Here is a 22466-nt window from a genome sequence, read left to right on the forward strand (position 1 = left end):
ATTATTTTTTACAAATAAATAATTCGCAAAAAAAAAAAATCCTGGACGGATTGTTCCATGGTTTGGACTTCGAGGTCCCAAGCGGCACCCATCTCACGGTGTCACCCCAGTAGCCGCTGACGGCTCTTGTATCGACGGATCGGGTAGCCAGCAGAGCCCACTCTAACATTTGGTTTTTCCCTTTTTCATTTTTTTGCGGGAAAAGAAACGAGTACAAGTAAGCAGCTTTAAAAAAAACCTTATCCTCCAATGTGTTTTATTGGGTGATATTACTTCCAGGTCGCCTGGTGCTTCGGTTTAAACCCCAACCGAAGAGCTAAATCTCCCCGAGGTCGGGAGAGCTAACGACGTCCCAACGCCGCTCGGTAAAGTTAGCTTAGCGGTTAGCATCTAGCGACGACTAGCTAGGAAGCTACGCAGCAGAGCTAACGACGTCCCAACGCCGCTCGGCAGTTAGCTTAGCGGTTAGCATTTAGCGACGAATAGCTAGGAGGCTACGCAGCAGAGCTAACCTCATTATTCTGCGATACAACCTCGAGACGAGTCGGGACAAGAACAGGTTGGTGCTTGTTATCAAAAGGTGTCTTTTACACTCATGTGTCCTTTACATATGGACACTCGGACGAGTGACCCCACTAAACTGCGCCGTTTTATCGCCGTTAGGCACGGGGAACATTTAGTCCGGGTCGAGTCTATTTCACGGTATAAAACCGATTCTCCGCCGTTGTTAGCTAGCGAGGCTAATGCTAGTGTCGGGGCAGCCGCGGTTTGAGTGTGCGTGTGTGGGAGCTGGTGTTGGCCGAAATATGCACACTTATGGTCAGTGGTGTCGTTGAGGCACCCGGGATCTCCCCTGTTACCCCGTGTGTTCAAATGCTCTTTTATGCGAAGAGCACGACCGGGAGCACAGCTCGGTGTGATGCTGTGTTGCTGTTGCTGTTTAGGTGGTCGGATCGTGTAATGCCGGCTGTGCTGCGGTACTACACTACACTACTCCAGGTGTTTTCATAACCGGCTTTAACCGAGTGGAGATGATGATAATGTGTGTGTTGTTGTTGAGTGGGACGCTTTGAGGCCATGCCGGGGGGTCGGCGGGCTGGTTCCCGGCGGTGGACAGCCCGGTTCTCGTGTAGCTCCGGAGCTAAAGCGAGGCCTATCCTCACCGCCATTTTGTGTTGTTCTCCGTATTAAATCACATCCATCGCCTCGTCGCTGTGGGTGGATTATAAACCCAACCGGCACCTGTCACGGTGTGTGTAATCTAGATACGGATCTGACCAGACGACAAGGGGTGGCTTGCCGGGGTTATCGCACGTCGTTTGGGGGAAATTATGAACCTTCGGCCGCCCCCCTCCCGAGGTGCCGTCCGCGGCCCTCCTCTGAGCTGGGCAGCCAGTTAGCACTGGGCGAATAAACCATGCAATGTGTTAAAAAATACACACACACATTTTGATGTGCATTGTTCAGATGTGTCGCCTTGGAACAACGTGTAACTGTGGGGCAGGTTGTTGTGATCGACCCGGCGGCCTGCGTCCCGACTCCCAGGGACCGGTGATGCGCGCTGCCCGTACCACGGCTCACACTATGGGGCTTTCGGAGGCCCTTGTGTTGCAGTCGTCGCATTGCTAATCCCTTAACGTTTAGTTTGCAACCGTCCTACGACCTAATTTTCTAATCTCATCGGCCTTGTGGCTCTCGGGGGCAGTGCCATGGAAAACAATGGCCGGGGACGAACCTACGACGCTCTGTTTACGGTGCATATTGGCCGGTTCGTTATTAACACCGGTCATTACCGGGCACCGCTGCGTTTCGTGTTGTGCGCGGTCGTAACCGTATAATAAGCGGCACGGTACTCCGTGCCCGTTGCCACCGTTTTCCACGGTCGGCGGCGTGTTGTGTAACGAGACACAGTATGCTGCTTCGACTGGGGATGCTGAGGATGTTCCCACTGTCGGGTTCCCGTCCCACCAATCTATCGCACATACCTGTCAATCATCAGGCGTTGACAATGACGTTGTGATAGAGCAATCGTCTTAAGGGGTTTACGTTCAGAACATGTTGTGTGCGTGTATAACATGTTTTGCACGAACGTAATGCTTTGTAGGAGGCTAGGGCAATGTGCGTAGCAACGGTTCAGCAGAGCACATGACATGTTGTTTTTTCAGTTGCATCTGGTGAAATGTGTATGAATTGGGCAGCTGTCAGAACAGTGTTTTTTAATGATGTGCTGGGCAGATGTTGCCATGGAGACAACTTCCATGTCAAGGCAAGGGATAGATGGAGATGGAGAGGGATAGATGGAGAGGGAGAGATAAATAATCAGCTTCATAATGTGTTATTTATGCTTTGGATGCTTGCCCTCCTTGTCTTTAGTACATGCTGAGGTGTAATGTACAACAGTAGTAATTGCAGTCGTTTTAAGTGTGTTATGCTTCTTGCACAGAGGCTTGTTCTCAACAGCTCCGTGTGTGATGCCTGTTGTCTGCTTTCATGCATACCACGTTTCAAATGTCTCTCGCTCTCCATGTCTTATAATGTATTTTTGTCTCTCCCCGTCTGTCTACACCCCCCCCCCCCCTGCTTTCTCTCCGTGTCTCTTCCTATGTCTCTATTTCTCTCCCCTCCCTCTCTCACTCCCTATGTCTCTCATTCTCTACACCTCTCTGTCTCGCTCTCTCTCTCGCTATCTCTCCCTCTGTCTCTCTTGTCCCCCCCTCTCTCCACCCAGTCTCAGGGCTCACCATACTCAATGAGCGGACAGCGCAATGTCAGAGCGCTCTGGGCAAACTGCAAAGGGGAAGGATGGCAAAACCAAGTATGCGTCTCTCAACCTATTTGATACATACAAAGGAAAGAGCCTTGAAGCACAAAAGCCTGTTGGTAGGTATCCCTCCTCTCCACCTCACACAAAACTACGACCATCTCCTTCTCACGCACAAACCCATGCAACAGCACCACGGCTGCCATTCCGGCGTTTAGGAGACACACTTTGATCCAAAGCCACAGTGGATATTCTGTAGGAAAGTCATTATGGAGCAGGATTGGGTTAAGGGCCATCTTGCTGTAGGATTCCTCCAGGCAAGACCACCGAAATAGCCGGGCGGTAGTCTAAGCCAGAACCGGCGCAACCCCCTACCTGCTCATTAATGACATGCATCTTAAATGCACTGGAAGCTGCCGCTGAATGAATCAATAGTAAGTAGTATTAATGAGATGCCTTAGAGGTTTTGGCACCAAGATGAGCGGTCCTAACACGGCTCATCTCGTGTCAACATCACCCCGATTGATTTCGTATTCAAAGTGTCAACGGAAAAGAATAGGAGTGTTATTTTTAGCATTCCTAACATAAGGCTGCAAACGTAACATCCTTCCTGCTCCTGAAGATCTTTGGTCTACTGTACAGTAGCTGAGACGAGACGTGTCCATGCTTGCAATACAGAATATCTTCATATCGCTAACGTTATTAAAGCGACACACATTCTTCGAAAAATAATTGCAGAACGTCAGCATGTTTGGCTGTAGTTCGGAATGTTTTGGAATGCTGTGCTTTCTACATTTTGTTGGCGTGTTCTGAAACCCTGCCTCACCTCGGCTGTAACTTCATTGTTGACGTTTTTCTTCTGCACCTCCTGCCGATGATGTAACGAGAAGTCTAGTCCCCCCCCAGGCCTTGCATATCGTCTCTGTTTGCAGTCATAACACACCTTGGTCTTAGCCTGGGACTTGTTCTTAGGCTGGGAATCAGTTTTGGTTTCGGTATCAGTCTTAGCCTGAGTCTAGTGGAACTGCACTTGCTCCAGCTGCAGATAAGTGCAGGATCTGCCTATTTTCCCCCCTGGAAGTGGTGGTGCTGATTTCACCCGACCATCGACAAGAGGTCACGTTTCAGACGCTTGGAGCCCATATTCCGAAGGCTTTGTCCCTGGATCACACTATATCTTTTCGGGATTAATAACACACGCATGGGAGAGATGAACCAGAGAGCTTGTATTGTAACAGTGGCCCTGAAGGGGGAATGATATCATGATAGTGAGTCGGCACTGGACCCTACACCTGGATTGAAGCACCTCTTCCACACAGGATCCAGCCACCAAACCATAGGCCTCTCCCCCCGTCTCTCGCACCGTAGAGAGGCTGTTCTCCGAAGGCCGGCACCCTTTACCGGCAGCCTAGTGTGAAGGCAGTCCTCAAGCAAGACGCCTGACCCCCCCTCACTCTCCCGCACACTCCTTAATGGCATGCATCTGAATAAACTGCGAGTGGCTTTGGATAAAAGCTTCTGCTGAAAGACTAGATTGTTAAATAGTCTATCAAGGCTTTTAAGTGACCCCGGGAGAGCGGGAGAGACTGGGGCTCCAGTGTTTCTCAAGCGTCTAATCCTTACTGGCCGGTGTCTCCGAGAGCTTCCGCTTCCCGGTCTCCTCGCCGCGCGTACAGCCAAGTCAGCAGCCAGCGCTGCTCCCTGTGGAGGTTTTTTTTTTTTTCTCGTCGGTGTCGAATTGCAGTGTCCTCATTTGCTAATGCTTCTCCATCTCCCTGGTACCCCCCCCCCCCCCCCCCTCTCTCTCTCTGTGTCTGTGTCTCTTTCTCGTTCTGCTTCTTTCTCCATCTCCACTTATCTCTCCATCTGTCTCTCTCTCTCTCTCGTTCTCTGTCTCTGTTTGTCTCTGTCTCTCTCTCCCCCCCCCCCCCTCCCCCGTCTGTCTGTCTCCCCGTGTCCGTCCGGGTCCTCTCCGTCAGTTCCCCCCCGCCATGGCCTGCAGTCTCTTGGTAAAGTTGCCTCCGCACGGCGCATGCCCCCCCCCGCCAACTTGCCCAGTCTGAAGGCCGAGAACAAAGGCAACGATCCCAACGTCTCCCTCGTTCCCCGAGACGGCACAGGATGGGCAAGCAAGCAGGACCCAGCAGACCCAAAGAGGTAGGGGGCAGCCCTCGCTCGCACACTCTCTCTCTCTCTCTCCATAGGTCTCTCTCTGTCTCCATAGGTCTCTCTCCCTCTCTCTGTCTCCATAGGTCTCTCTCCCTCTCTCTGTCTCCATAGGTCTCTCTCCCTCTCTCCATAGGTCTCTCTCTGTCTCCATAGGTCTCTCTCCCTCTCTCTGTCTCCATAGGTCTCTCTCCCTCTCTCTGTCTCCATAGGTCTCTCTCCCTCTCTCTGTCTCCATAGGTCTCTCTCCCTCTCTCCATAGGTCTCTCTCTGTCTCCATAGGTCTCTCTCCCTCTCTCTGTCTCCATAGGTCTCTCTCCCTCTCTCTGCCTCCATAGGTCTCTCTCCCTCTCTCTGCCTCCATAGGTCTCTCTGTCTCCATAGGTCTCTCTCCCTCTCTCTGTCTCCATAGGTCTCTCTCCCTCTCTCTGTCTCCATAGGTCTCTCTGTCTGTAGGTCTATCTCTGTCTGCCTCTTTTTTGAACTAAATCTACATATAATGTATTAGTGTATTGATACTACAAATATGTAATAATAACCCCATCTTCAACATTCTGCTCCCTCTCCTCTTCTCCTTCTTGACATCCTCATCTTCCTCCACATCCCCTCTTTACTCTCCTCTTCCTCCTCACCACCACCATCTCCTCTCTGTCCTCTCTCTTCAGTACCGATGTATTGTCAGCACAGCCGCCGGAGTTGCCGCCGCCTGGGGTTTCACCGACGCCTGCAGCCTCACAGACACCGGTCCCGACCCTGCCCAGCACCCCTCCGCCCCCAGAGGTGGGCCCCCAACACACACACACACACACACACACACACACACACACACACACACACACACATACAGAAATGTCGAGACCGCATTTAAAAGGAATCACGTGTTGCGAGGCAGAAGCCGCATATGTGGTGCATAAAACTAAAACCCTCTTTCCAATGATCACATGGACCCCCGCTGATATCTGCTCCCTCACCCCCCCCCCCCCCCAGGTCCCGGCTCCCACCACGGGCCTGGCCGCAGGGGCAAGGTCCTGGGCACAGGCCAGTGTTACACATGGAGCTCAAGGAGATGGTGGGTCCCCCGGTCTCCCCCTTCTTAAACACTGAGAGAGAGGGACGTGTGTTTGTGTGCTGTGGGCGTGTCTGTGGGCGTGCGTGAGAGACACCCCAGTGTGTGTGTGTGTGTGTGTGTGTGTGTGTGTGTGTGTGTGTGTGTGTGTGTGTGGTTGAGTTTGTGTAATATATATCCATGGTTGAGCGTACACATACGAGCCGTTGTTTTAAGAACGCCAGTGTGTTTAATAGGGCTGGTATCGTGGCCAATTTCCTAAATTGATTTGATTTCGATTCATAAGGTTCTGCATCGATTAATCACGATTCGATTCGATTCAATCTGCTCTTAAATAATGAAAATGGCTCAACTGTGTTACAAAATACAAATGTACTTTATTTTTTCCCTTCATCTTAAACAACAGGTTTTAAGTTCAAACTTGTAAATTGGACAGTTTAAACCTGAGCTGTAAACAAAACTGTCTCAAGTCTCAAAAGTGCAATTTTGAAATTAGAAAGGAATTTGCAAGTGAAAGTGTACAACATTCCGTCACTGCAAATTGCATTAAGGCATTGTTTATTAAAGTGCAAAAAAATAATAATATGGTAACAAAAAAAATATATAATGATAATAATAGATCTCATGCACGCAAAATTTAAATGAAATCGATCCAAAATCGATGAAATCTGTATTTTTACCCAGCCCTAGTGTTTAAGCCGTCTCACTGCATCCTCTGCAGGTGGAAAGGGATCAAGCCAACCGTCGCCATTCTCTCGCGAGGAATTTCCCACCCTGCAGGCGGCTGGCGACCAGGACAAGGCTGGCAGAGACGTGGCCACTGCAGATCAGTGGTATGGGCCCGGACCAAGCCTCCGCCCACAGAGTGAGTACCCGGCCAATCACAGGCCTCCCACGCTAGCGTCTCCGCCTCGGGCCGCCCGGCAGGGACTAGTCTGGGGCGGCGAGGGTTCGAACGATGTCCCGATGAGTGCCGTGACGCACCAGGGGGTTTTGGGGTTTAAAATCGGTGGCGTTAATGAGTGTTTGGCACACGTCGGTGAAGTAGGCTTATGATGCACACGCTGGGCGATGACGGAAGTTGTGCAAGTGCAGATATCTTTAAGGGGATATTTAAAACTTGAAACCAATGTATTATTATTAACACTAATGTTATTTACCAGTGTAATACGATACTAAAAAGGGTCCATATTTTTGGGCGTATTTTAAATGTTGTGTGATGTCACCCCTGGCGTGATGTCACCCCTGGCGTGATGTCACCCCGGCGTGATGTCACCCCCGGCGTGATGTCACGCCTGGCGTGATGTCACCCCTGGAGTGACGTCACCCCTGGAGTGATGTCACCCCGGCGTGATGTCACCCCCGGCGTGATGTCACCCCCGGCGTGATGTCACCCCCGGCGTGATGTCACCCCCGGCGTGATGTCACCCCCGGCGTGATGCCACCCCCGGCGTGATGCCACCCCCGGCGTGATGTCACCCCCGGCGTGATGCCACCCCTGGCGTGATGCCACCCCCGGCGTGATGCCCGTGGTGCGTGTCAACGCTGACCTCTGACCTCCTCCTCAGACGTTACCAACTGGCGGGAAGGTGGCGGCCGAGGCCCGTCGCCCGGACCGCCTGGCGAAGGGGGGGCAGAGGGTGGCGGGGCCCTAGCCATGGAGGGGGGACCCCAGGGCCCCCCTCAGAACCACCAGGGCCCGGGAGCCCCTAGAAACCCCCCGGCCGGCAGCCCCGCTCTGCCCCTACCCCAGCCCCCGGTGGGCCCCGGGTTCCCCGCCTACAGAGGGATCATGCCCCCCTTCGTAAGTCCCCACCTGCTCTCCTATCTCCCATCTCCTACTCATCTCCTACCCCTCTACCATCTGCTATATCCTACCCATGTCCTATATCGTGTATCCTGCAACTGTCTAACATTTCCTATCTCCTACCCTGCTCTCATCCCCACCCAACTCATCACTACCCAACTCATCACTACCCAACTCATCACTACCCAACTCATCCCCTACCCGACTCATCCCCTACCCAACTCATCCCCTACCCAACTCATCACTACCCAACTCATCCCCTACCCAACTCATCACTACCCGACTCATCACTACCCGACTCATCACTACCCGACTCATCACTACCCAACTCATCCCCTACCCAACTCATCCCCTATCTCCTACCAATCTCTCATCTCCTACACAACTCATCGCCTGTCTCCTATCCATCTCATCCACTTTCTCCTACCCATTTCTACTTCTGTCTCCAGCCCATCTTGCATTTCCTGTCACCTATCCGTATCTTTTCTTCTCTCTCCTACCTAGCTCTCCTCTCCTGCTTCCTTCCTACCCAACTCATCTCCATTCTACTACCTATTTCTCATCTCCTGCCTCCTATCCATCTCCCCTCCCAAAGGGAAACACCTTTACCTCAACTGACAAACCTGCACGCAGTGCACGAATTCAGTGAAATGCTGCAACATTGCTGCTGCTGCTGCAGTCATACTGTCCTTTTCTGCACTCTCATGCATCTAATGAAGCCCCTCTGGTGTGAATGGGCTGTTCTTCTATATCTGGTTGTGGTACAATGTGTTCTGGAGCTAGAGATGGGGCCTAATTGATCCCAGAGGGGTCAACCAGGTAGTGGAAAACAGGGCAGCAAATAGATCCATCCATAGTCCATATTCGCTCCACATTTACTCAGTAAAAAGCACACACAGGGTGTTTATACATGTATCTAGAATACGCTTCACATAAAGTGGTACATATTCCTAGTCTTAAATATAAAATACAGTATGTATCCATGTATGTTTGGGTCCTTAGAAACTGTGATGCAGAGTGTGGATGATCCAATGACACTCTCTCCTCTTTCTCCTACTCCCCCTCCAGATGTACTCTCCCTACATGCCCTTCCCGGCCCAATACGGCCCCCAAGGGCCCTACAGGTTCCAAGGGCCAGGTGACGGGCCTCCTCCCAGGTAAGAGAGATCTGAACCCTCTATTGATTAAAGTGCGTGTGTGGTTAATGGGGACGTTAATTGGGACACACTGGATGGCGTGTGTGTGTGTGAGTTAGGCCTTTTCCTCTAAATAACTCTGATCATTGGGGATGTAACCCATTCACTATTCAGCTGGGGAGTAAAGCAAGAATCCTGCAGTTTTACTGGGGTCACTCAATAATAATCGTTCAATGTTAAAATGCAGAGCAGTCGATCAGACCTGCCTATAGACCTGCCCAGGGCCCAGTGGCCTTGCTGAGCGGCTTCAGGCGGTGTGTGTGTGTGGGGACGCTTTAACGCGTGCTCCTCTCCCTGCAGGTTCGCCCGGGCTCCGGACGGCAGGGCCCACGGCGGCCCCCGCGGCGGCGGCGGCGAGGGGCCGAAGCGACCCTCCATCCTGAAGCAGGACGACCTGAAGGAGCTGGACGAGCTGGACCACGACGGAGACGAGGGCTGGGCAGGTCAGCTGGGGCGCCGCTGTGCAGTCAACATACACACGAACACGAACCCTGCACACACTCAAACACACGCACATGCACACACCTTTGCAACACACATTGAAAGACACCTGTTTTCAAGCATACATGTACACATATATGTGCACATATGTGTGCACATATTTGTGAACATATGTGTGCACATATGTCTGAACATATGTGTGCACACATGCAAACGCACACACAGGCTTGCATTCACATACTTGGAAAGAAGCATGAAAGCACACAAACATGTGACTCATTAAAACAAACATTACAGACCTCATTTTTCTTGGCGTGTGTATTGGCGTGGCCATATAAGCCTTTCACCCATCACGATGCATTGTGTTGCTCAGCTGAGCAATGTCTGCGTGTGGGGCTGAACAGAAGGCATTGTGCACCGGTAAGTGCTTTGATTCATCCTAGCAACCAGAACACACATCCTCACAGACTGCACCTTGTTGCTGGCAGTGAAAGCTGAGCTGTGCTCGCAATGCGCCACTATTCATATGATGGTAAAACACAAGACGCTGCTTTTAACTTACTGCAACGACTTCTGACGACACGCGTAACATAAAGCCCCCAGGAGGGGTACTTTATGAGAACAATGCATAATACATTTTATTTTATTAATTCAGCCTCGTTGCAGGGAATAAATGTCACTTCATCCGTCAAATTGTAAACTAGAAGTGTACAATATCAAGTCAAAGGATATGTACGGTTCCTTTGTGAGTGCCCACTCCTTCCAGGCTCGTGTCAACGTTCTTCCCCATACCAGACGGTATCAGAGTTCAGATCTCTGAATGTTTAATAAGATGTACTGACGACTGGTATATATGCCATGCTTAAGTGTGGCCGACGTCTCTAGCCTCTAAATGATTGATAAGTAGATGATTTGCTGGCGTGCGTTTGAGCTTTGCTCACACATCCACTGACCCATCGTGGCTGGTCAGCTGGATAGAGCCATCCCATAATGCTAGCACTCTGGGGTGGAAATGTCCTACATGTCACTCACTCTCTTCCTCAGCCCACTTACCTGTCTGTCTGAGATAAGATGGTACTTTCTTAATCCCAGGTGGGAAATTGTTTTTACGGATGGCACAATAGTGGAAATAAAAAGTACAGAAACTGTTTCTACATACACAATGAGTAGTGGCAATGTTCATATAATGATGCAAAAACAAACTTAACTAGACAGATGGTCGCTCTCCACAAAGGCATTAAAGGACACCTAAAATGAAACCTAGAAATACATGAACAAGTCCGATCCGGTTAGTCGGTGTGTGAGTTTAACTGTTAATTACCCTGCATTCGTCTATTCTCCGTGCCAACGGTGTGCGTTTGTTTGCTTGTTTGTTTGTTAACCCATGGCAACGGTTCAACCGCATTCCCTAACCCTGCCTTGTGATTGGCTCTGTGTGTTTGTCTGCGTCTGTGCGACCAGGGGCACACGAGGAGATCGACTACTCAGCCAAGTTGAAGTTCAGCGACGACGAAGGCGAGGAGGAGGGCGACGAAGAGCGCAGCGAGAGCAAGAACGGCCCACGGTACGGCGAGCTGTCACTCACACCTCCACGGGCGACACAGACCCCAACAACTATTTAATGTGGTCCTATGGAAGGGTGCACACCAGTGCTGGACTTTCAGGGTTTACCAGCAGCACATTACAGCTGGGGCGGCCGCCTAAGCAACACAGGCCCGCCGCCTTAACTAAGACGTCAAATAATCTAAAGTTCATTCACTCTGTGTATAGATCAGGCTGCAAGGCAACAGTCGGACAGCCTGCATGAAAATAAGCATAAGTGGTCCACCCCCCCCCCCCCCCCCCCCACCCCCCACATTTTTTGCGGGATATACTGACTTTCATACGGCAAGCACCAGATGTGTCCCCGCTTTTGCTATGGGGGTTCTCCTTGTGTGGTAATAGACCCGTGACCAACTGTGTCGAGTGTTTACTCTACGGCTCTTTCAACTACGTCCTGATACTGGGTGGGGTAGTTCTTGTATGAGGGCGTAGCTCTTTTATGGGCCTGAGGAACACACCATGTCAAGGTAGATGGATGGATGGACGGACGGACATCAAAGTGACTGGGGACATTGTCCGTGTCATGAAAGGCTGGGTTTTGTGAGACCGTCGTTTCAGAGTTTCATCTAATGGATCTTCCGCTGCACATGAATATAGACAGGGCAGCAGGATAGTTGAGATGGTGAATCTCTATTTCCCAACCTCGATATTCGGTTTTACCTAATCTTACATTTGCATTCATTGCAAATCGCCTTCGACTGAAGCCTCTGCTAAATCACTAAATCCCTGACATCCATTTCACAGTATGTGGAGCCCGGTTGGACGAATGTGTTACGGTGTGGCTTATGGTGGCAGTCTATAGCAGTCTATACTGCTCTAGTGTGCAGCATGTATTGGAGGTGCTGCTGGTTCTGATGTATGATGATTATTATTTATTATTATATATTACTCTTATTATATTCTCGTCTCTATGGTCCTCACCTGTTTCCACCTCCCCACCCGTTTCCACCTCCCCCCCCCCACCCGCTCTATGTTCTGACGTGTCTCTGCTCTGCGTTCCCCCCCCCCCAGGGACCCCCAGAGGCCCCAGGACGGCGCTCCCCAGGCCTCCCGCTCCCGGGGCTCCGACAGCGGAGGGGAGCCTCGCCGCGGACCCCCCTCCGGCGCAGACGACGGCCCGCAGCCCCCGTCCTCCAGCAAGCCAGCCCGGGCCGAGGAGGGCGGAGCCGGATGGGGCGGGCAAGGACCTCCGGCCAATCACCAGGTAGAATGAGAAGCCAATCGCGGCGGTCGGCGAAACATGGCCAAAAAGCCTCGCTTGTACTTCTGCGGAGAGAGCCACCGTGGGCGTCTTCACCGCCGCGGACGTTTAGGATACTGCATCGCGATTCACCTAAAACGTCCCAAATCCAGTGCCGTGTTTATGACGATGTAAAGACGTGGTCCACGGTTGAGCATGTGTGCCCATCTCGTTATGTCAAATGACCTGGAGAACGGTGCAGGAAAGGACACGTCGTTTCACGTTGTCGGAGAGGTCCGATGCCGCTGGCACTGCGGGCTTCTGCTGTTGCCGCAGCGACCCACAAAGTATAATTCATCCCTGAACCCACCAACCCTCCTGCTGGAGGCTTGATCTGAAGAAACCCATTTCACTGGTCATCCGGTCACCAAACCACCTGGCCGGAGCAGCCGGGCAGTGTGTGTGTGTGTGTGTGTGTCTGGGTTTTATGTGTGGCAGTGTAGTGCGTCAGCGTGGCGATGGTCTAACAGTGGGCTGCCTGTGCACAGGGGCGCAGGTCAGGACTGGGTGGCCCCCGGGAGCAGCCCTCCCCCCCACCTGGCCCCGCGCTGGGACAGGGGCCCTACTCCTACTACCGACAGGTAGATCCCTGGATGGGACCTCATGTGGTCCTCCGACATCCACCACCCATTATTCATTTTCAAATGAATTCAATTTTTATAGATTTTATTTATCAGGTAACTTATCGTCTTTTTTATTTAGGGATGGGTAATATCTTTCTCATGTTTTTTTAATTTTTTTTTATCGTCTGATTTTTTGTTCTTCATGTTTCCTATTTATTTATACATGAATTTATTTTTAGTTTGCGTCCTCCATCCAACCCCGCCCGTTCCAACGCACCGCAGAAGCCCCCATCACGAGTCACGGCATGATCCCTTAGCCTCCGGAGTCCTCCGCCTAAACCCCTCCCCCTTCCCTCCTGTAGGACCGCCCCCAGAACCAGTCGGCTCCGCCCCCAGCAGGCGCCATGAAGCCCGGCGGCGGCGGCGGCGGCCCGGCCCTGCAGCAGTCGGCGGCCCCGGCCGGTGGCCCCTCGGCGGGCTCCCCCGCCCCGCCCAGCCTCCTCGGCCCCGGGCCCCAGGGCGAGGACGAAGACGAGACCTGGCGCCAGCGCCGCAAGCAGTCGTCCACCGAGATCTCGGCCGCCGTGGAGCGCGCCCGGCGCCGCCGCGAGGAGGAGGAGCGACGCATGGAGGAGGAGCGCCGCGCCGCCTGCGCCGAGAAGCTGAAGAGGCTGGACGAGAAGCAGCAGCAGCTGGGAGGAGCGGCGCCAGCAGGAGCAGCAGGAGGAGGAGGAGGAGGAGGAGGTGGTGGGTCCAGCGGAGGAGAAGGAGGCGGCAGCAAGACCCCCAGCCTGGACGGGAACTCCACGGTCGCCACCGCCGGCAGCCCCACACCCTCCCTGTCTGCCTCGGCGTCCTCGCCCAACGTCAGCCAGCCCGGCTCGCCCTGCGTGCCCCACGACGAGCCCCCCCTGCTGTCGGTGCCGGCCGCGGCCGTGCCCGGGGCCCCCGACAGGCAAAGGGCCAACAGCTGCAGCAGCTACGACTCAAACAGTGGTGAGTTAGTGATGAGACAGCCGGCACGGGTGAGTTAGTGATGAGACAGCCGGCACTGGTGAGTTAGTGATGAGACAGCCGGCACTGGTGAGTTAGTGATGAGACAGCCAGCACTGGTGAGTTAGTGATGAGACAGCCAGCACTGGTGAGTTAGTGATGAGACAGCCGGCACTGGTGAGTTAGTGATGAGACAGCCGGCACTGGTGAGTTAGTGATGATACAGCCGGCACTGGTGAGTTAGTGATGAGACAGCCAGCACTGGTGAGTTAGTGATCATACAGCCGGCACTGGTGAGTTAGTGATGAGACAGCCAGCACTGGTGAGTTAGTGATGAGACAGCCGGCACGGGTGAGTTAGTGATGAGACAGCCAGCACTGGTGAGTTAGTGATGATACAGCCGGCACTGGTGAGTTAGTGATGAGACAGCCAGCACTGGTGAGTTAGTGATCATACAGCCAGCACTGGTGAGTTAGTGATGATACAGCCATGACTCCAACACTGGTGAGTTAGTGATGAGACAGCCATGACTCCAACACTGGTGAGTTAGTGATGAGACAGCCATGACTCCAACACTGGTGAGTTAGTGATGATACAGCCATGACTCCAACACTGGTGAGTTAGTGATGATACAGCCATGACTCCAACACTGGTGAGTTAGTGATGATACAGCCATGACTCCAACACTGGTGAGTTAGTGATGATACAGCCATGACTCCAACACTGGTGAGTTAGTTATAGTGCAGCCATGACTCCAACACTGATTAGTTCTAGTAAAGCTATGGCTTCTCACTGTTGCGTCAGTGACTCTTCGGCCTTCACCCCCACCGTCTGCTGAAGACCATGAATGTGTTTGTGTGGTGCAGACGCCCAGCAGCCGTGCCCCCCGCCGGTCATCCTCCAGCCCCCCCAGTCCCCTCTGGAAGCTCCTCCTCCGGGCGAGGCTGCGGAGGAGGTGCTGGCTCCTGCCCACGTCCGCATGGCGGCAGGAGGCGGAGGAGCTGATCCGGTGAAGCTGGAGAGCATGGGTGCAGCAGGAGGAGGTGGTGGAGGAGGAGGAGGAGGAGCGAACCGGCCAGCCAGCGGACCCCCCTCTGGCCAGGGCTACTCCAAGTACCAGAAGTCCCTCCCCCCGCGCTTCCAGAGACAGCAGCAGGTGAGCCTCGTGTTTATTTACTGTTGAACTACCAACATAGATTACTGTTTACTGGTTAGGCCTTTTAAAATGCAACCGTAGGCCCTTTCATGGACCCTTCTGGCCCGAGTGTCTGACAATACCATAATGGTGTCGGGTATTAGCGTCGGTGTCCCCAGTGGTTTGACAGGGTCATTCAGACCACGGCTTTCATTCCAAGTGACAGGCAGGGGGGGGGGGGTAGTCAAGGATGCCCGCAGGTGAGACTGTAGATGTGTTTGTCCTCACACCCTCAGTGCCACGTCGTCCTGCACCAGATGCTATAGAAAAGCTACCGTGCTTAGCTCTGCTTCACTCCACTGTGTTTGCTAATGACCGATCGGCGAGCGATGCCTTGTGCCTCATTCCCTCGTACCCTACGCTCCTCTACGTCAACAGGAGCAGCTCCTTAAGCAGCAGCAGCAGTGGCAGCAGCAGCAGCAGCAGCAGCATCAACAGCAGCAGCAGCAGCAGCATCAACAGCAGCAGCAGCATCAGCAGCAGCAGCACAGCCAGGTGTCCCAGAGCCAGCTTCCCCCGCAGCAGCAGGGCCAGCAGCAGGGCCCCTCCCCGGGCTCCACGCCCCAGCCGGCCCCGGGGGCCAAGCAGGGCGGCCAGCTGTACCCGGCCGGCGCAATGGCCCGGCCCCAGCCCCTGCCCATGAACTACGATCCCCGCTGGATGATGATGCCCTACATGGACCCGCGCATGATGCAAGGCCGCCCCCCCACCATGGAGTACTACCCCGCCGGCATCCACCCCTCCGGTAGGTCACAGTGCGTTAGCGAGGCGTAGCTCCGCCCCAACCCCCCTCCCATATCATTTGTTTATTAAATGTAGACCATATAAGACCAGTGAGCCAATGAACGGCATGAAAGTGAAATGTTTGTTTGGCACCCGACAGTGGGTACACGTAGTACTCGAGACGAGGGAAAGCTACGTCATTGGCCACTGGTTCTCGCTCTGTATCACCGTGTATGAATATTTTATTTGCGCTAAGGATGGTCAAAAAGTTGGCCGGGTTAACGCCCTTCAACATCCCACCAGCCCACCTTCTTAAGTTACCTCACGTTGGTATTTCACTCAGCCTTTAAACAAACGTACGGTACGTTGAGCCCGTTAGGGTACGGCGTGCCTCTGTGATCCTGACCGTTCCTCCACGTCCTCGTCCCAGGCCTGATGGGGCGGGAGCGCTCCGACTCGGGAGGCTCTGGATCGGAGTCCTTCGACCGCCAGCAGCAGCAGCAGCATCCCGGCCATCCCCATCGTGGGACCCCCCCCATGGACCCTAAGATGGCCTGGGGGGCGGAGTCGTTCTCGGCAGGGGGCGAGGGTCGAGGGCTCACCTCCCCGCTGAGGCAGAAGCAGATCCTGGAGGAAGAGGAGGTGGTGAAGAGACCCAGGTACTGGCACACACGGCGATGGACAACCGTTTACATTTAGGGCATTTAGCAGACACTTTTATCCAAAGCCACTTACAACTGGTACATTTGCCAGACAAAGGACAAACGTCATGTCGGCAGAGTAAGAAAAAACATAGAAAGAAGTGCCAAGCACCAACAACCGCTAGGTTAACCCATTCCCTGTTTACAACAAAGATAAAAGAGCACTATTTTTAAGTGCCAGGCCGTGTAACATGCAGTAAGTGCGTAAGAACCAACCGTTGAATGACCACATGAACGATCCACATTTCTGAAGTATTCTCTGGTAATTTAGCTGATGCTTTTTGCTGAAGCAACTTTATTTAGATGCATGGAATCAATCAGCAGGCAGGTCTTGGGAGACGTCTTCCTCTAAGAAAGCCTCAGGGAATGCGTGGCCGACGGGGAGTCAAGCAAGTCAAGCTTCTGCTCTGTTATGTTATTAATGATGTCCAGATGGACAATGATTGATTGGGATGATTGACTGATGATTGACTCACCTTCCCCCCCAGGAGTGACACCCCGCCTCACCGCCCCAGGGAAGGTGCTCTGGGCCCCATCCAGCAGCCCACCGCCGGCTCGGGCCCCTCCAGCCAGACCTCCCCACCGCCCCAGGGCCCCGGACACCACCCCCACCACCACCATCACCAACAGCAGCAGCAGCACCACCAACAGCAGCAGCAGCATCACTATATGGGCGGCAGGGGAAACTACAGTAACTTCCCCGAGCAGGGCTCCAGGATGCAGCAGCAGCAGCAGCTTCAGCGGGGCCCCGAGAGAGGGGCCCTCCAGCACGGCTTCACCCACCAAGAGGAGGCCCCGCCACGGGGCCCCCAGCAGGGCCAGGTCTGGGCCAACGCCCACCCCCACTACGACCGCAACGGCAGGGCGGACCTGTCGCCCATCGAGGGCGGCTCGCACCACCACCACGGCCACCAGTCCCACCAGTCCGGCTTCCCCCACAAGCCAGAGAACGGCCGCGAGCGAGGCGGGGAGGCGGCGTCGGCCAAGAAGGCGGAGCCAAACTCCTCGCTGCTCAACCAGCCCTCCGTCTCCTCCTCCTCTTCCTCGTCGTCCTCCTCCGCTAGGGAGGACGGAGGCAAGGCTCTGCAGCACCTCCCCGCCCAGAGGGAGGCCGAGGGGACCGGGGAGAGGGGAGGAGCCGGGGAGAGGGGAGGAGGAGCAGGCAGCAGCCTGGGCAAGCAGCAGGAGAAAGGAGGCCCCGGCTATGCGGCCCACTCCTCCCAGTCGGGCTCCCACGGCCCCGCCCACGCCCAGCAGAAGGGGGGCCAGAGGGGGGGTCGGGAGCACAAGATGGAGACCCAGTGGGGCCCGCGGCCCGGCAGCAGCAACGCCACTCCCCTAGGCCCCGCCCACAACAGGAGGCCGGGGGGCGGGAACAGCGCCCGCGGCGGCCCCGCCGACGACTCCGCCACCGCCGCCGACCACAAGGCGTCCAATCAGGGCGCGGGGGGCGGAGCCAACAAGAGGGCCGGACCCATCAAGAAGCCCGTGCCGAAGGAGACAACCAAGAGGGAGGGAGGCGAGGGAGAAGGGGCGGAGAAGACCGCCTCCGGGAAGGACAAGGAGCTAGATGGCGGCCAGTCGGCGGCGGGCAAACAGGAGGGGGCACAGAGCGCGTCCTCGGGACCCGTGAAGGAGGAGTCCGGGCCGCCGGCCAAGCCTCGCAACGGAGGGAAGGAGCGCGCTGAGCGAGGAGGAGGAGGAGGAGGCGCGGGCAGAGCCACCAAAGACCCCGATGCACCCCCCGTCGGGTTCCCGGGCTCCTCCTCTCGACGGGAGAGGGAGCGCTCCTTCGAGGCGGCGGGGGGAGGAGGCCCCGGGGCCCCCTACCCCGCCGGCGTGCCCTCCCGGAGCAGCCGGGCCGGCCGGGGCCGCGGCGGCGAGTTCTACGCCCGCGGCCGCGGCTACCGCGGCAGCTACACGGCGGCGGCAGGGCCGGCGGCCGGCGGCGGGGCGGGGCGAGGCCGCGTGGCCAGCCGGAGCGGCCGGGACTACCGGGCCCCCGCCGGCTCCGCCTCCTGCTCCTCCTCCTCCTACCACCACCAGCAGGAGGCGAGGGGCGAGGGCGGCCGGCACCACGGCGCCGAGCGCTCCCAGCACAACCCGGGGCGCGCCCGCAACCGCAGCGAGACGCGCAGCGAGGGCTCGGAGTACGAGGAGATCCCCAAGAGGAGGAGGCAGCGCGGGTCGGAGACGGGCAGCGACAGCCCCGCCAGCGACCCGGGCCAGTCGGACAAGGAGGACGCCCGCAAGGCCGGCGGCGCCGCCAAGAACGGCGCCGACGCCGCCGCCGCCGCCCACCCCGCCGGCTCGTCGGGCCCCCCCAGGGGCCCCCAGGCCCGGGTGTTCACCCCCCGCGGCGTGCCCTCCAGGAGGGGCCGGGGCGGCGGCACAGGCGGCGGCGTGTACCGGAGCGGAGGAGGCGCAGCCGGAGGCGGCGGACCACCCGGCGGGCACCGAGCGGGAGCCGGCTCCGCCCCTCACAGCTGGTCCTCCAAGGCCGCGGCCCCCGGCCGCAAGCAGCAGCAGCAGGCCCCTCCTCCGGCGCCTGGCCCCAAGGACCCCAACCGCACAGGGGTCCCCGGGGACAAGAAGGAGAAGGTGTCTGAGGGAGGCCACGCCCTCACTCAGGTAGCCTCCCCGGCGGGGGCGGCGGCCCCCCTCGTCGGGTCCACCGCCCCGCCCGTTCCGACGGAGAACGGAGGACCCCCGCCGCCTCCGCAGACGGCGGCGTCCTCCGGGGCGCCCCCCGCCGGACGGGGCTTCAACTCGCCCGTGCCCGCCGACGGGGGCTTCGACCGGCCGCCCCGCCGCCGGCGCCACGGCCGGTCCCAGCACCAGCAGGACAAGCCGCCGCGGTTCCGCCGGCTGAAGGAGCGGGAGAACGCGGCCCGCATCAACGGTGGCGGGCCGGGCCCCGCGGGGCCGGCCGGCGCCCAGGACGGGTTCAGCGCCCAGAACAACAACAACGCCAGCAACAACGCGGCGGCGCTCATCACCAACAACAACAACAACAACGGGCAGCCGGCCGGGAGCCACGCCCCCCCGGCGCACCACCACCACTACAGCCAGGGCAAGGCGGGCCCCCAGAGCCACGCCCACGGCGCCAAGTCCCCGGACTTCTCCAACCAGAACTCTGACCAGGCCAACGAGGAGTGGGAGACGGCCTCGGAGAGCAGCGACTTCACCGAGTTCAGGGAGCGGGATGGAGGAGGAGGAGGAGGAGGAGGAGGAGGAGGAGGAGGAGGAAGGGAAGGGGGGAAGGCCTACCCCCCTGCTCACCACCATCACCACCACCACCCGTCCAGAGGAGGAGGAGGAGGAGGAGGGGGTGGGGGAGGAGGAGGACCGGTGGAGCGCGACCTGGCCGGGAAGGAGTCCGCGGCCAACAAGAGGAGCTTCTCCAGCCAGCGGCCCGGCATGGAGCGTCAGAACCGGAGGGTTGGCGCTCCCAGTGGAGGAGGAGGAGGAGGAGGAGGAGGTAGAGGCCCACGCGGCCCACAAGGAGGAGGAGGAGGAGGTGGTGGCGGGGGGAATGGGCAACGGAGGGAGGAGGAGGAGGAGGAGGAGGCAACCGTGGGGAGAGGCGCGGTAACTGGCCCTCCCCCAAGAATAGGAAGTGATTGTGAAATATTGTTATTCTCAGAAAGGGCCCGCCTCCTAGCGCCCCCCCACCCCCCAACAGATCCTCACCTCCCGTTAACGCATTGGCACATGAGATGTGTATGTACGGAGGCGGTGTCCGCGTTCGATGCCCGCACCTTCCTTTCCCCTCCTCGTCATCAGCCGTCCGATGTGACCCCCCCCCCCATCCGGACTCAACCGGACCACGGCCCTCTTTTAGACCCCCACCCCCCCTCGCCCCTTGTGTCCCCGCCCCCACCTAACACACACACATACCTACACGCACACACACAGATCCAGACGTGTGTTAAAGCGTCCGGGGAGGTGGTGGGGGTTCAATCGATCTGAAGTAGGCCGAATTTTTTAACGTCCCAGAGTGGGGTTTTCTGCCCTGTTCCCGGGACTTCGGTCACATGCCGTCGCATCCCCCCCCCCCCCCCCCCCCACTCCTCCATGAGAAGTACGAGACAGCAGTCGGCTTTTACACAAAACACTTGTACAATAATCCCATGTTCTGTTTCTTTGACACCCTGGGTTGTCTGTAGTGTCTCAACCTGCGCCCGTTCCGGGAGGGAATTTGTTTGGTTTGTTATTATTATTCATATTGTTTTCTTTTCTTTTTACTTCTTCTGCAAAGCAGGTTATTAAATACGTTTTTATCCTACTCCTCCTCCTCCTCCTCCTCGTTCCTGTGTTTTCCCGTTGAAGAGAAGGAAAACCTGCATCGTGTTACTGTGACTCTTAAGAAACCGTAGAAGTACTGCGGAAGTACTACTCCGGAAGTATTACTCCGGAAGTATTACTCCGGAAGTACTGCTGAAGAAGTAGTGCTGAAGTATTACTCCTGAAGTACTGCTCCTGCAGTACTACTCCTGAAGTACTTGAGCACTACTAATACCCCCGCTTGTTCCCATTGACGACAGTGTTCAGTTTGGTCTTTCACCCATACCTGCTCCCCTGTGTGTGTGTGCGTGAGATACCCTGCTAGCTTCCCGGGGAGCATTGGCCTGCCCCCCACCACATTGGTTGACGTTATTGTAGTTTTGGTTTACCTTAAGGATCACTTCTTGACCGCATGGTGGCAATTACTTTCTTTCTTGGCTCCTCCCAAGACACAATATCGTCTGAGGAAGAGTTAAAAAAACGTTAGTTACATTTAGCAACAAAATTGATTTATGCTCCGACTAGGTGCTTGAATACACTCTTATGAAGCACTCCTTGTGGTACCCCGAGGGCCTGCGTGTGTGCGCGTGTGAGAGAGTGCATGCGCCGTAGTGAGTGCACTAGTGAGGGCTCCTTGATTTGCGGCAGTATTTTCTTTCTTTTCTTTCCCTCCGGGGGGCTTTGTCACGACAGGGCACGGCCGACCACAGAGAGGCTAACTCTGGTATCACCACGCAGCCGTTCACAGCATCATGTTGTCCCCGGCCTCTACCCGAGTCTTTTCAGTAGAGAGGCGTGTGTGTGTGTCACACCCATCCTTTTAAATGTAGGATTGCACCCCGTTGGTCACCTCTGTAAGTTGGGGTCCTCCTTCTGTTTACCGATGACGGTTTTATTCAGTTCGGCTCTTGGATGTTGTGAGTAGGGCATTTGGTGTGTGTGTCTGTCTGAGTGTGTGTGTGTGTGTGTGTGTGTGTGTGTAATATCCTGGAGGGGATTGCGTTCTTCGATCGGGGTACACTCGCCTGCTGTTGTCTGGCCACATGTCATTTTAAAACAAACGGAAGGAATAATTACGATTTATCTTTCTTTACGACATCCATACATATGTATGAATATATATATATACAATGAAATTGTGTGTTTACCATCCAAAAACGATGAACACACTACAACGGCATGTCACCATTCTTTTTTTTGTTCTGTTTCATGAGTTTTTATCGCAGCAGCATCGGGGGAATCATCACGTTCCAGTGAGTTTAGTTACAAACACATCCACCGCGGGTGTGCTGTCAATCGCTGAATCAAACTCAGTATGGCTGCCACAGCCCTCCCCCACCCCCCGTTTCTCCCTCCTCCCTCCTGAGCGTTGAACGTCATGCCATAGTGTATGTACCCCATGTTTAGGAGAAGAAGAAAAAAAAAAACGTGTATTCCTGAAATACTGAATAGATTGTACTATATTTCCAGCGTTACCAAGGTACCGGGCGTGCTTCAGAACTGTTTATGGTTTATTAAAAGGAACACACATGTATGTATATTGGTATGTTTCGTCTCCCCTCCCCTCCTCCACCCCCCCGACTTACATTCCCATAAACAAATGTTGCCATTTTTTTTAAGTTTAAGGGAGCAATGTACAAGCAGAGAAGTGTCTTATTATAATAAAATTATACAGAGGAAAAAGTTAAATAAACTTCTTTTGTTTTAAAGGAAAATACTTTGTCT

General features: G+C 55.4%; 1 protein-coding gene across 1 annotated transcript; it reads left to right on the forward strand.

The window, feature by feature from the left end:
* Positions 1-340: 340 nt before the first annotated feature.
* Positions 341-22427, forward strand: prrc2a (proline-rich coiled-coil 2A). The gene is given in 17 exon segments (XM_079748897.1): positions 341-559; positions 2729-2880; positions 4741-4918; positions 5593-5707; positions 5915-5996; positions 6715-6858; positions 7562-7797; positions 8869-8957; positions 9297-9439; positions 10899-11001; positions 12051-12243; positions 13205-13838; positions 14702-14991; positions 15409-15775; positions 16184-16412; positions 16943-19994; positions 19997-22427. Coding segments are annotated over 16 exon segments (6051 nt in total). The 5' UTR covers positions 341-559; positions 2729-2765; the 3' UTR covers positions 20078-22427.
* The last annotated feature ends 39 nt before the right edge of the window (positions 22428-22466 follow it).

The sequence above is a fragment of the Pollachius pollachius genome (genome assembly GCF_949987615.1).
Source record: "Pollachius pollachius genome assembly, chromosome: 13".
NCBI classification, from domain to species: domain Eukaryota; kingdom Metazoa; phylum Chordata; class Actinopteri; order Gadiformes; family Gadidae; genus Pollachius; species Pollachius pollachius.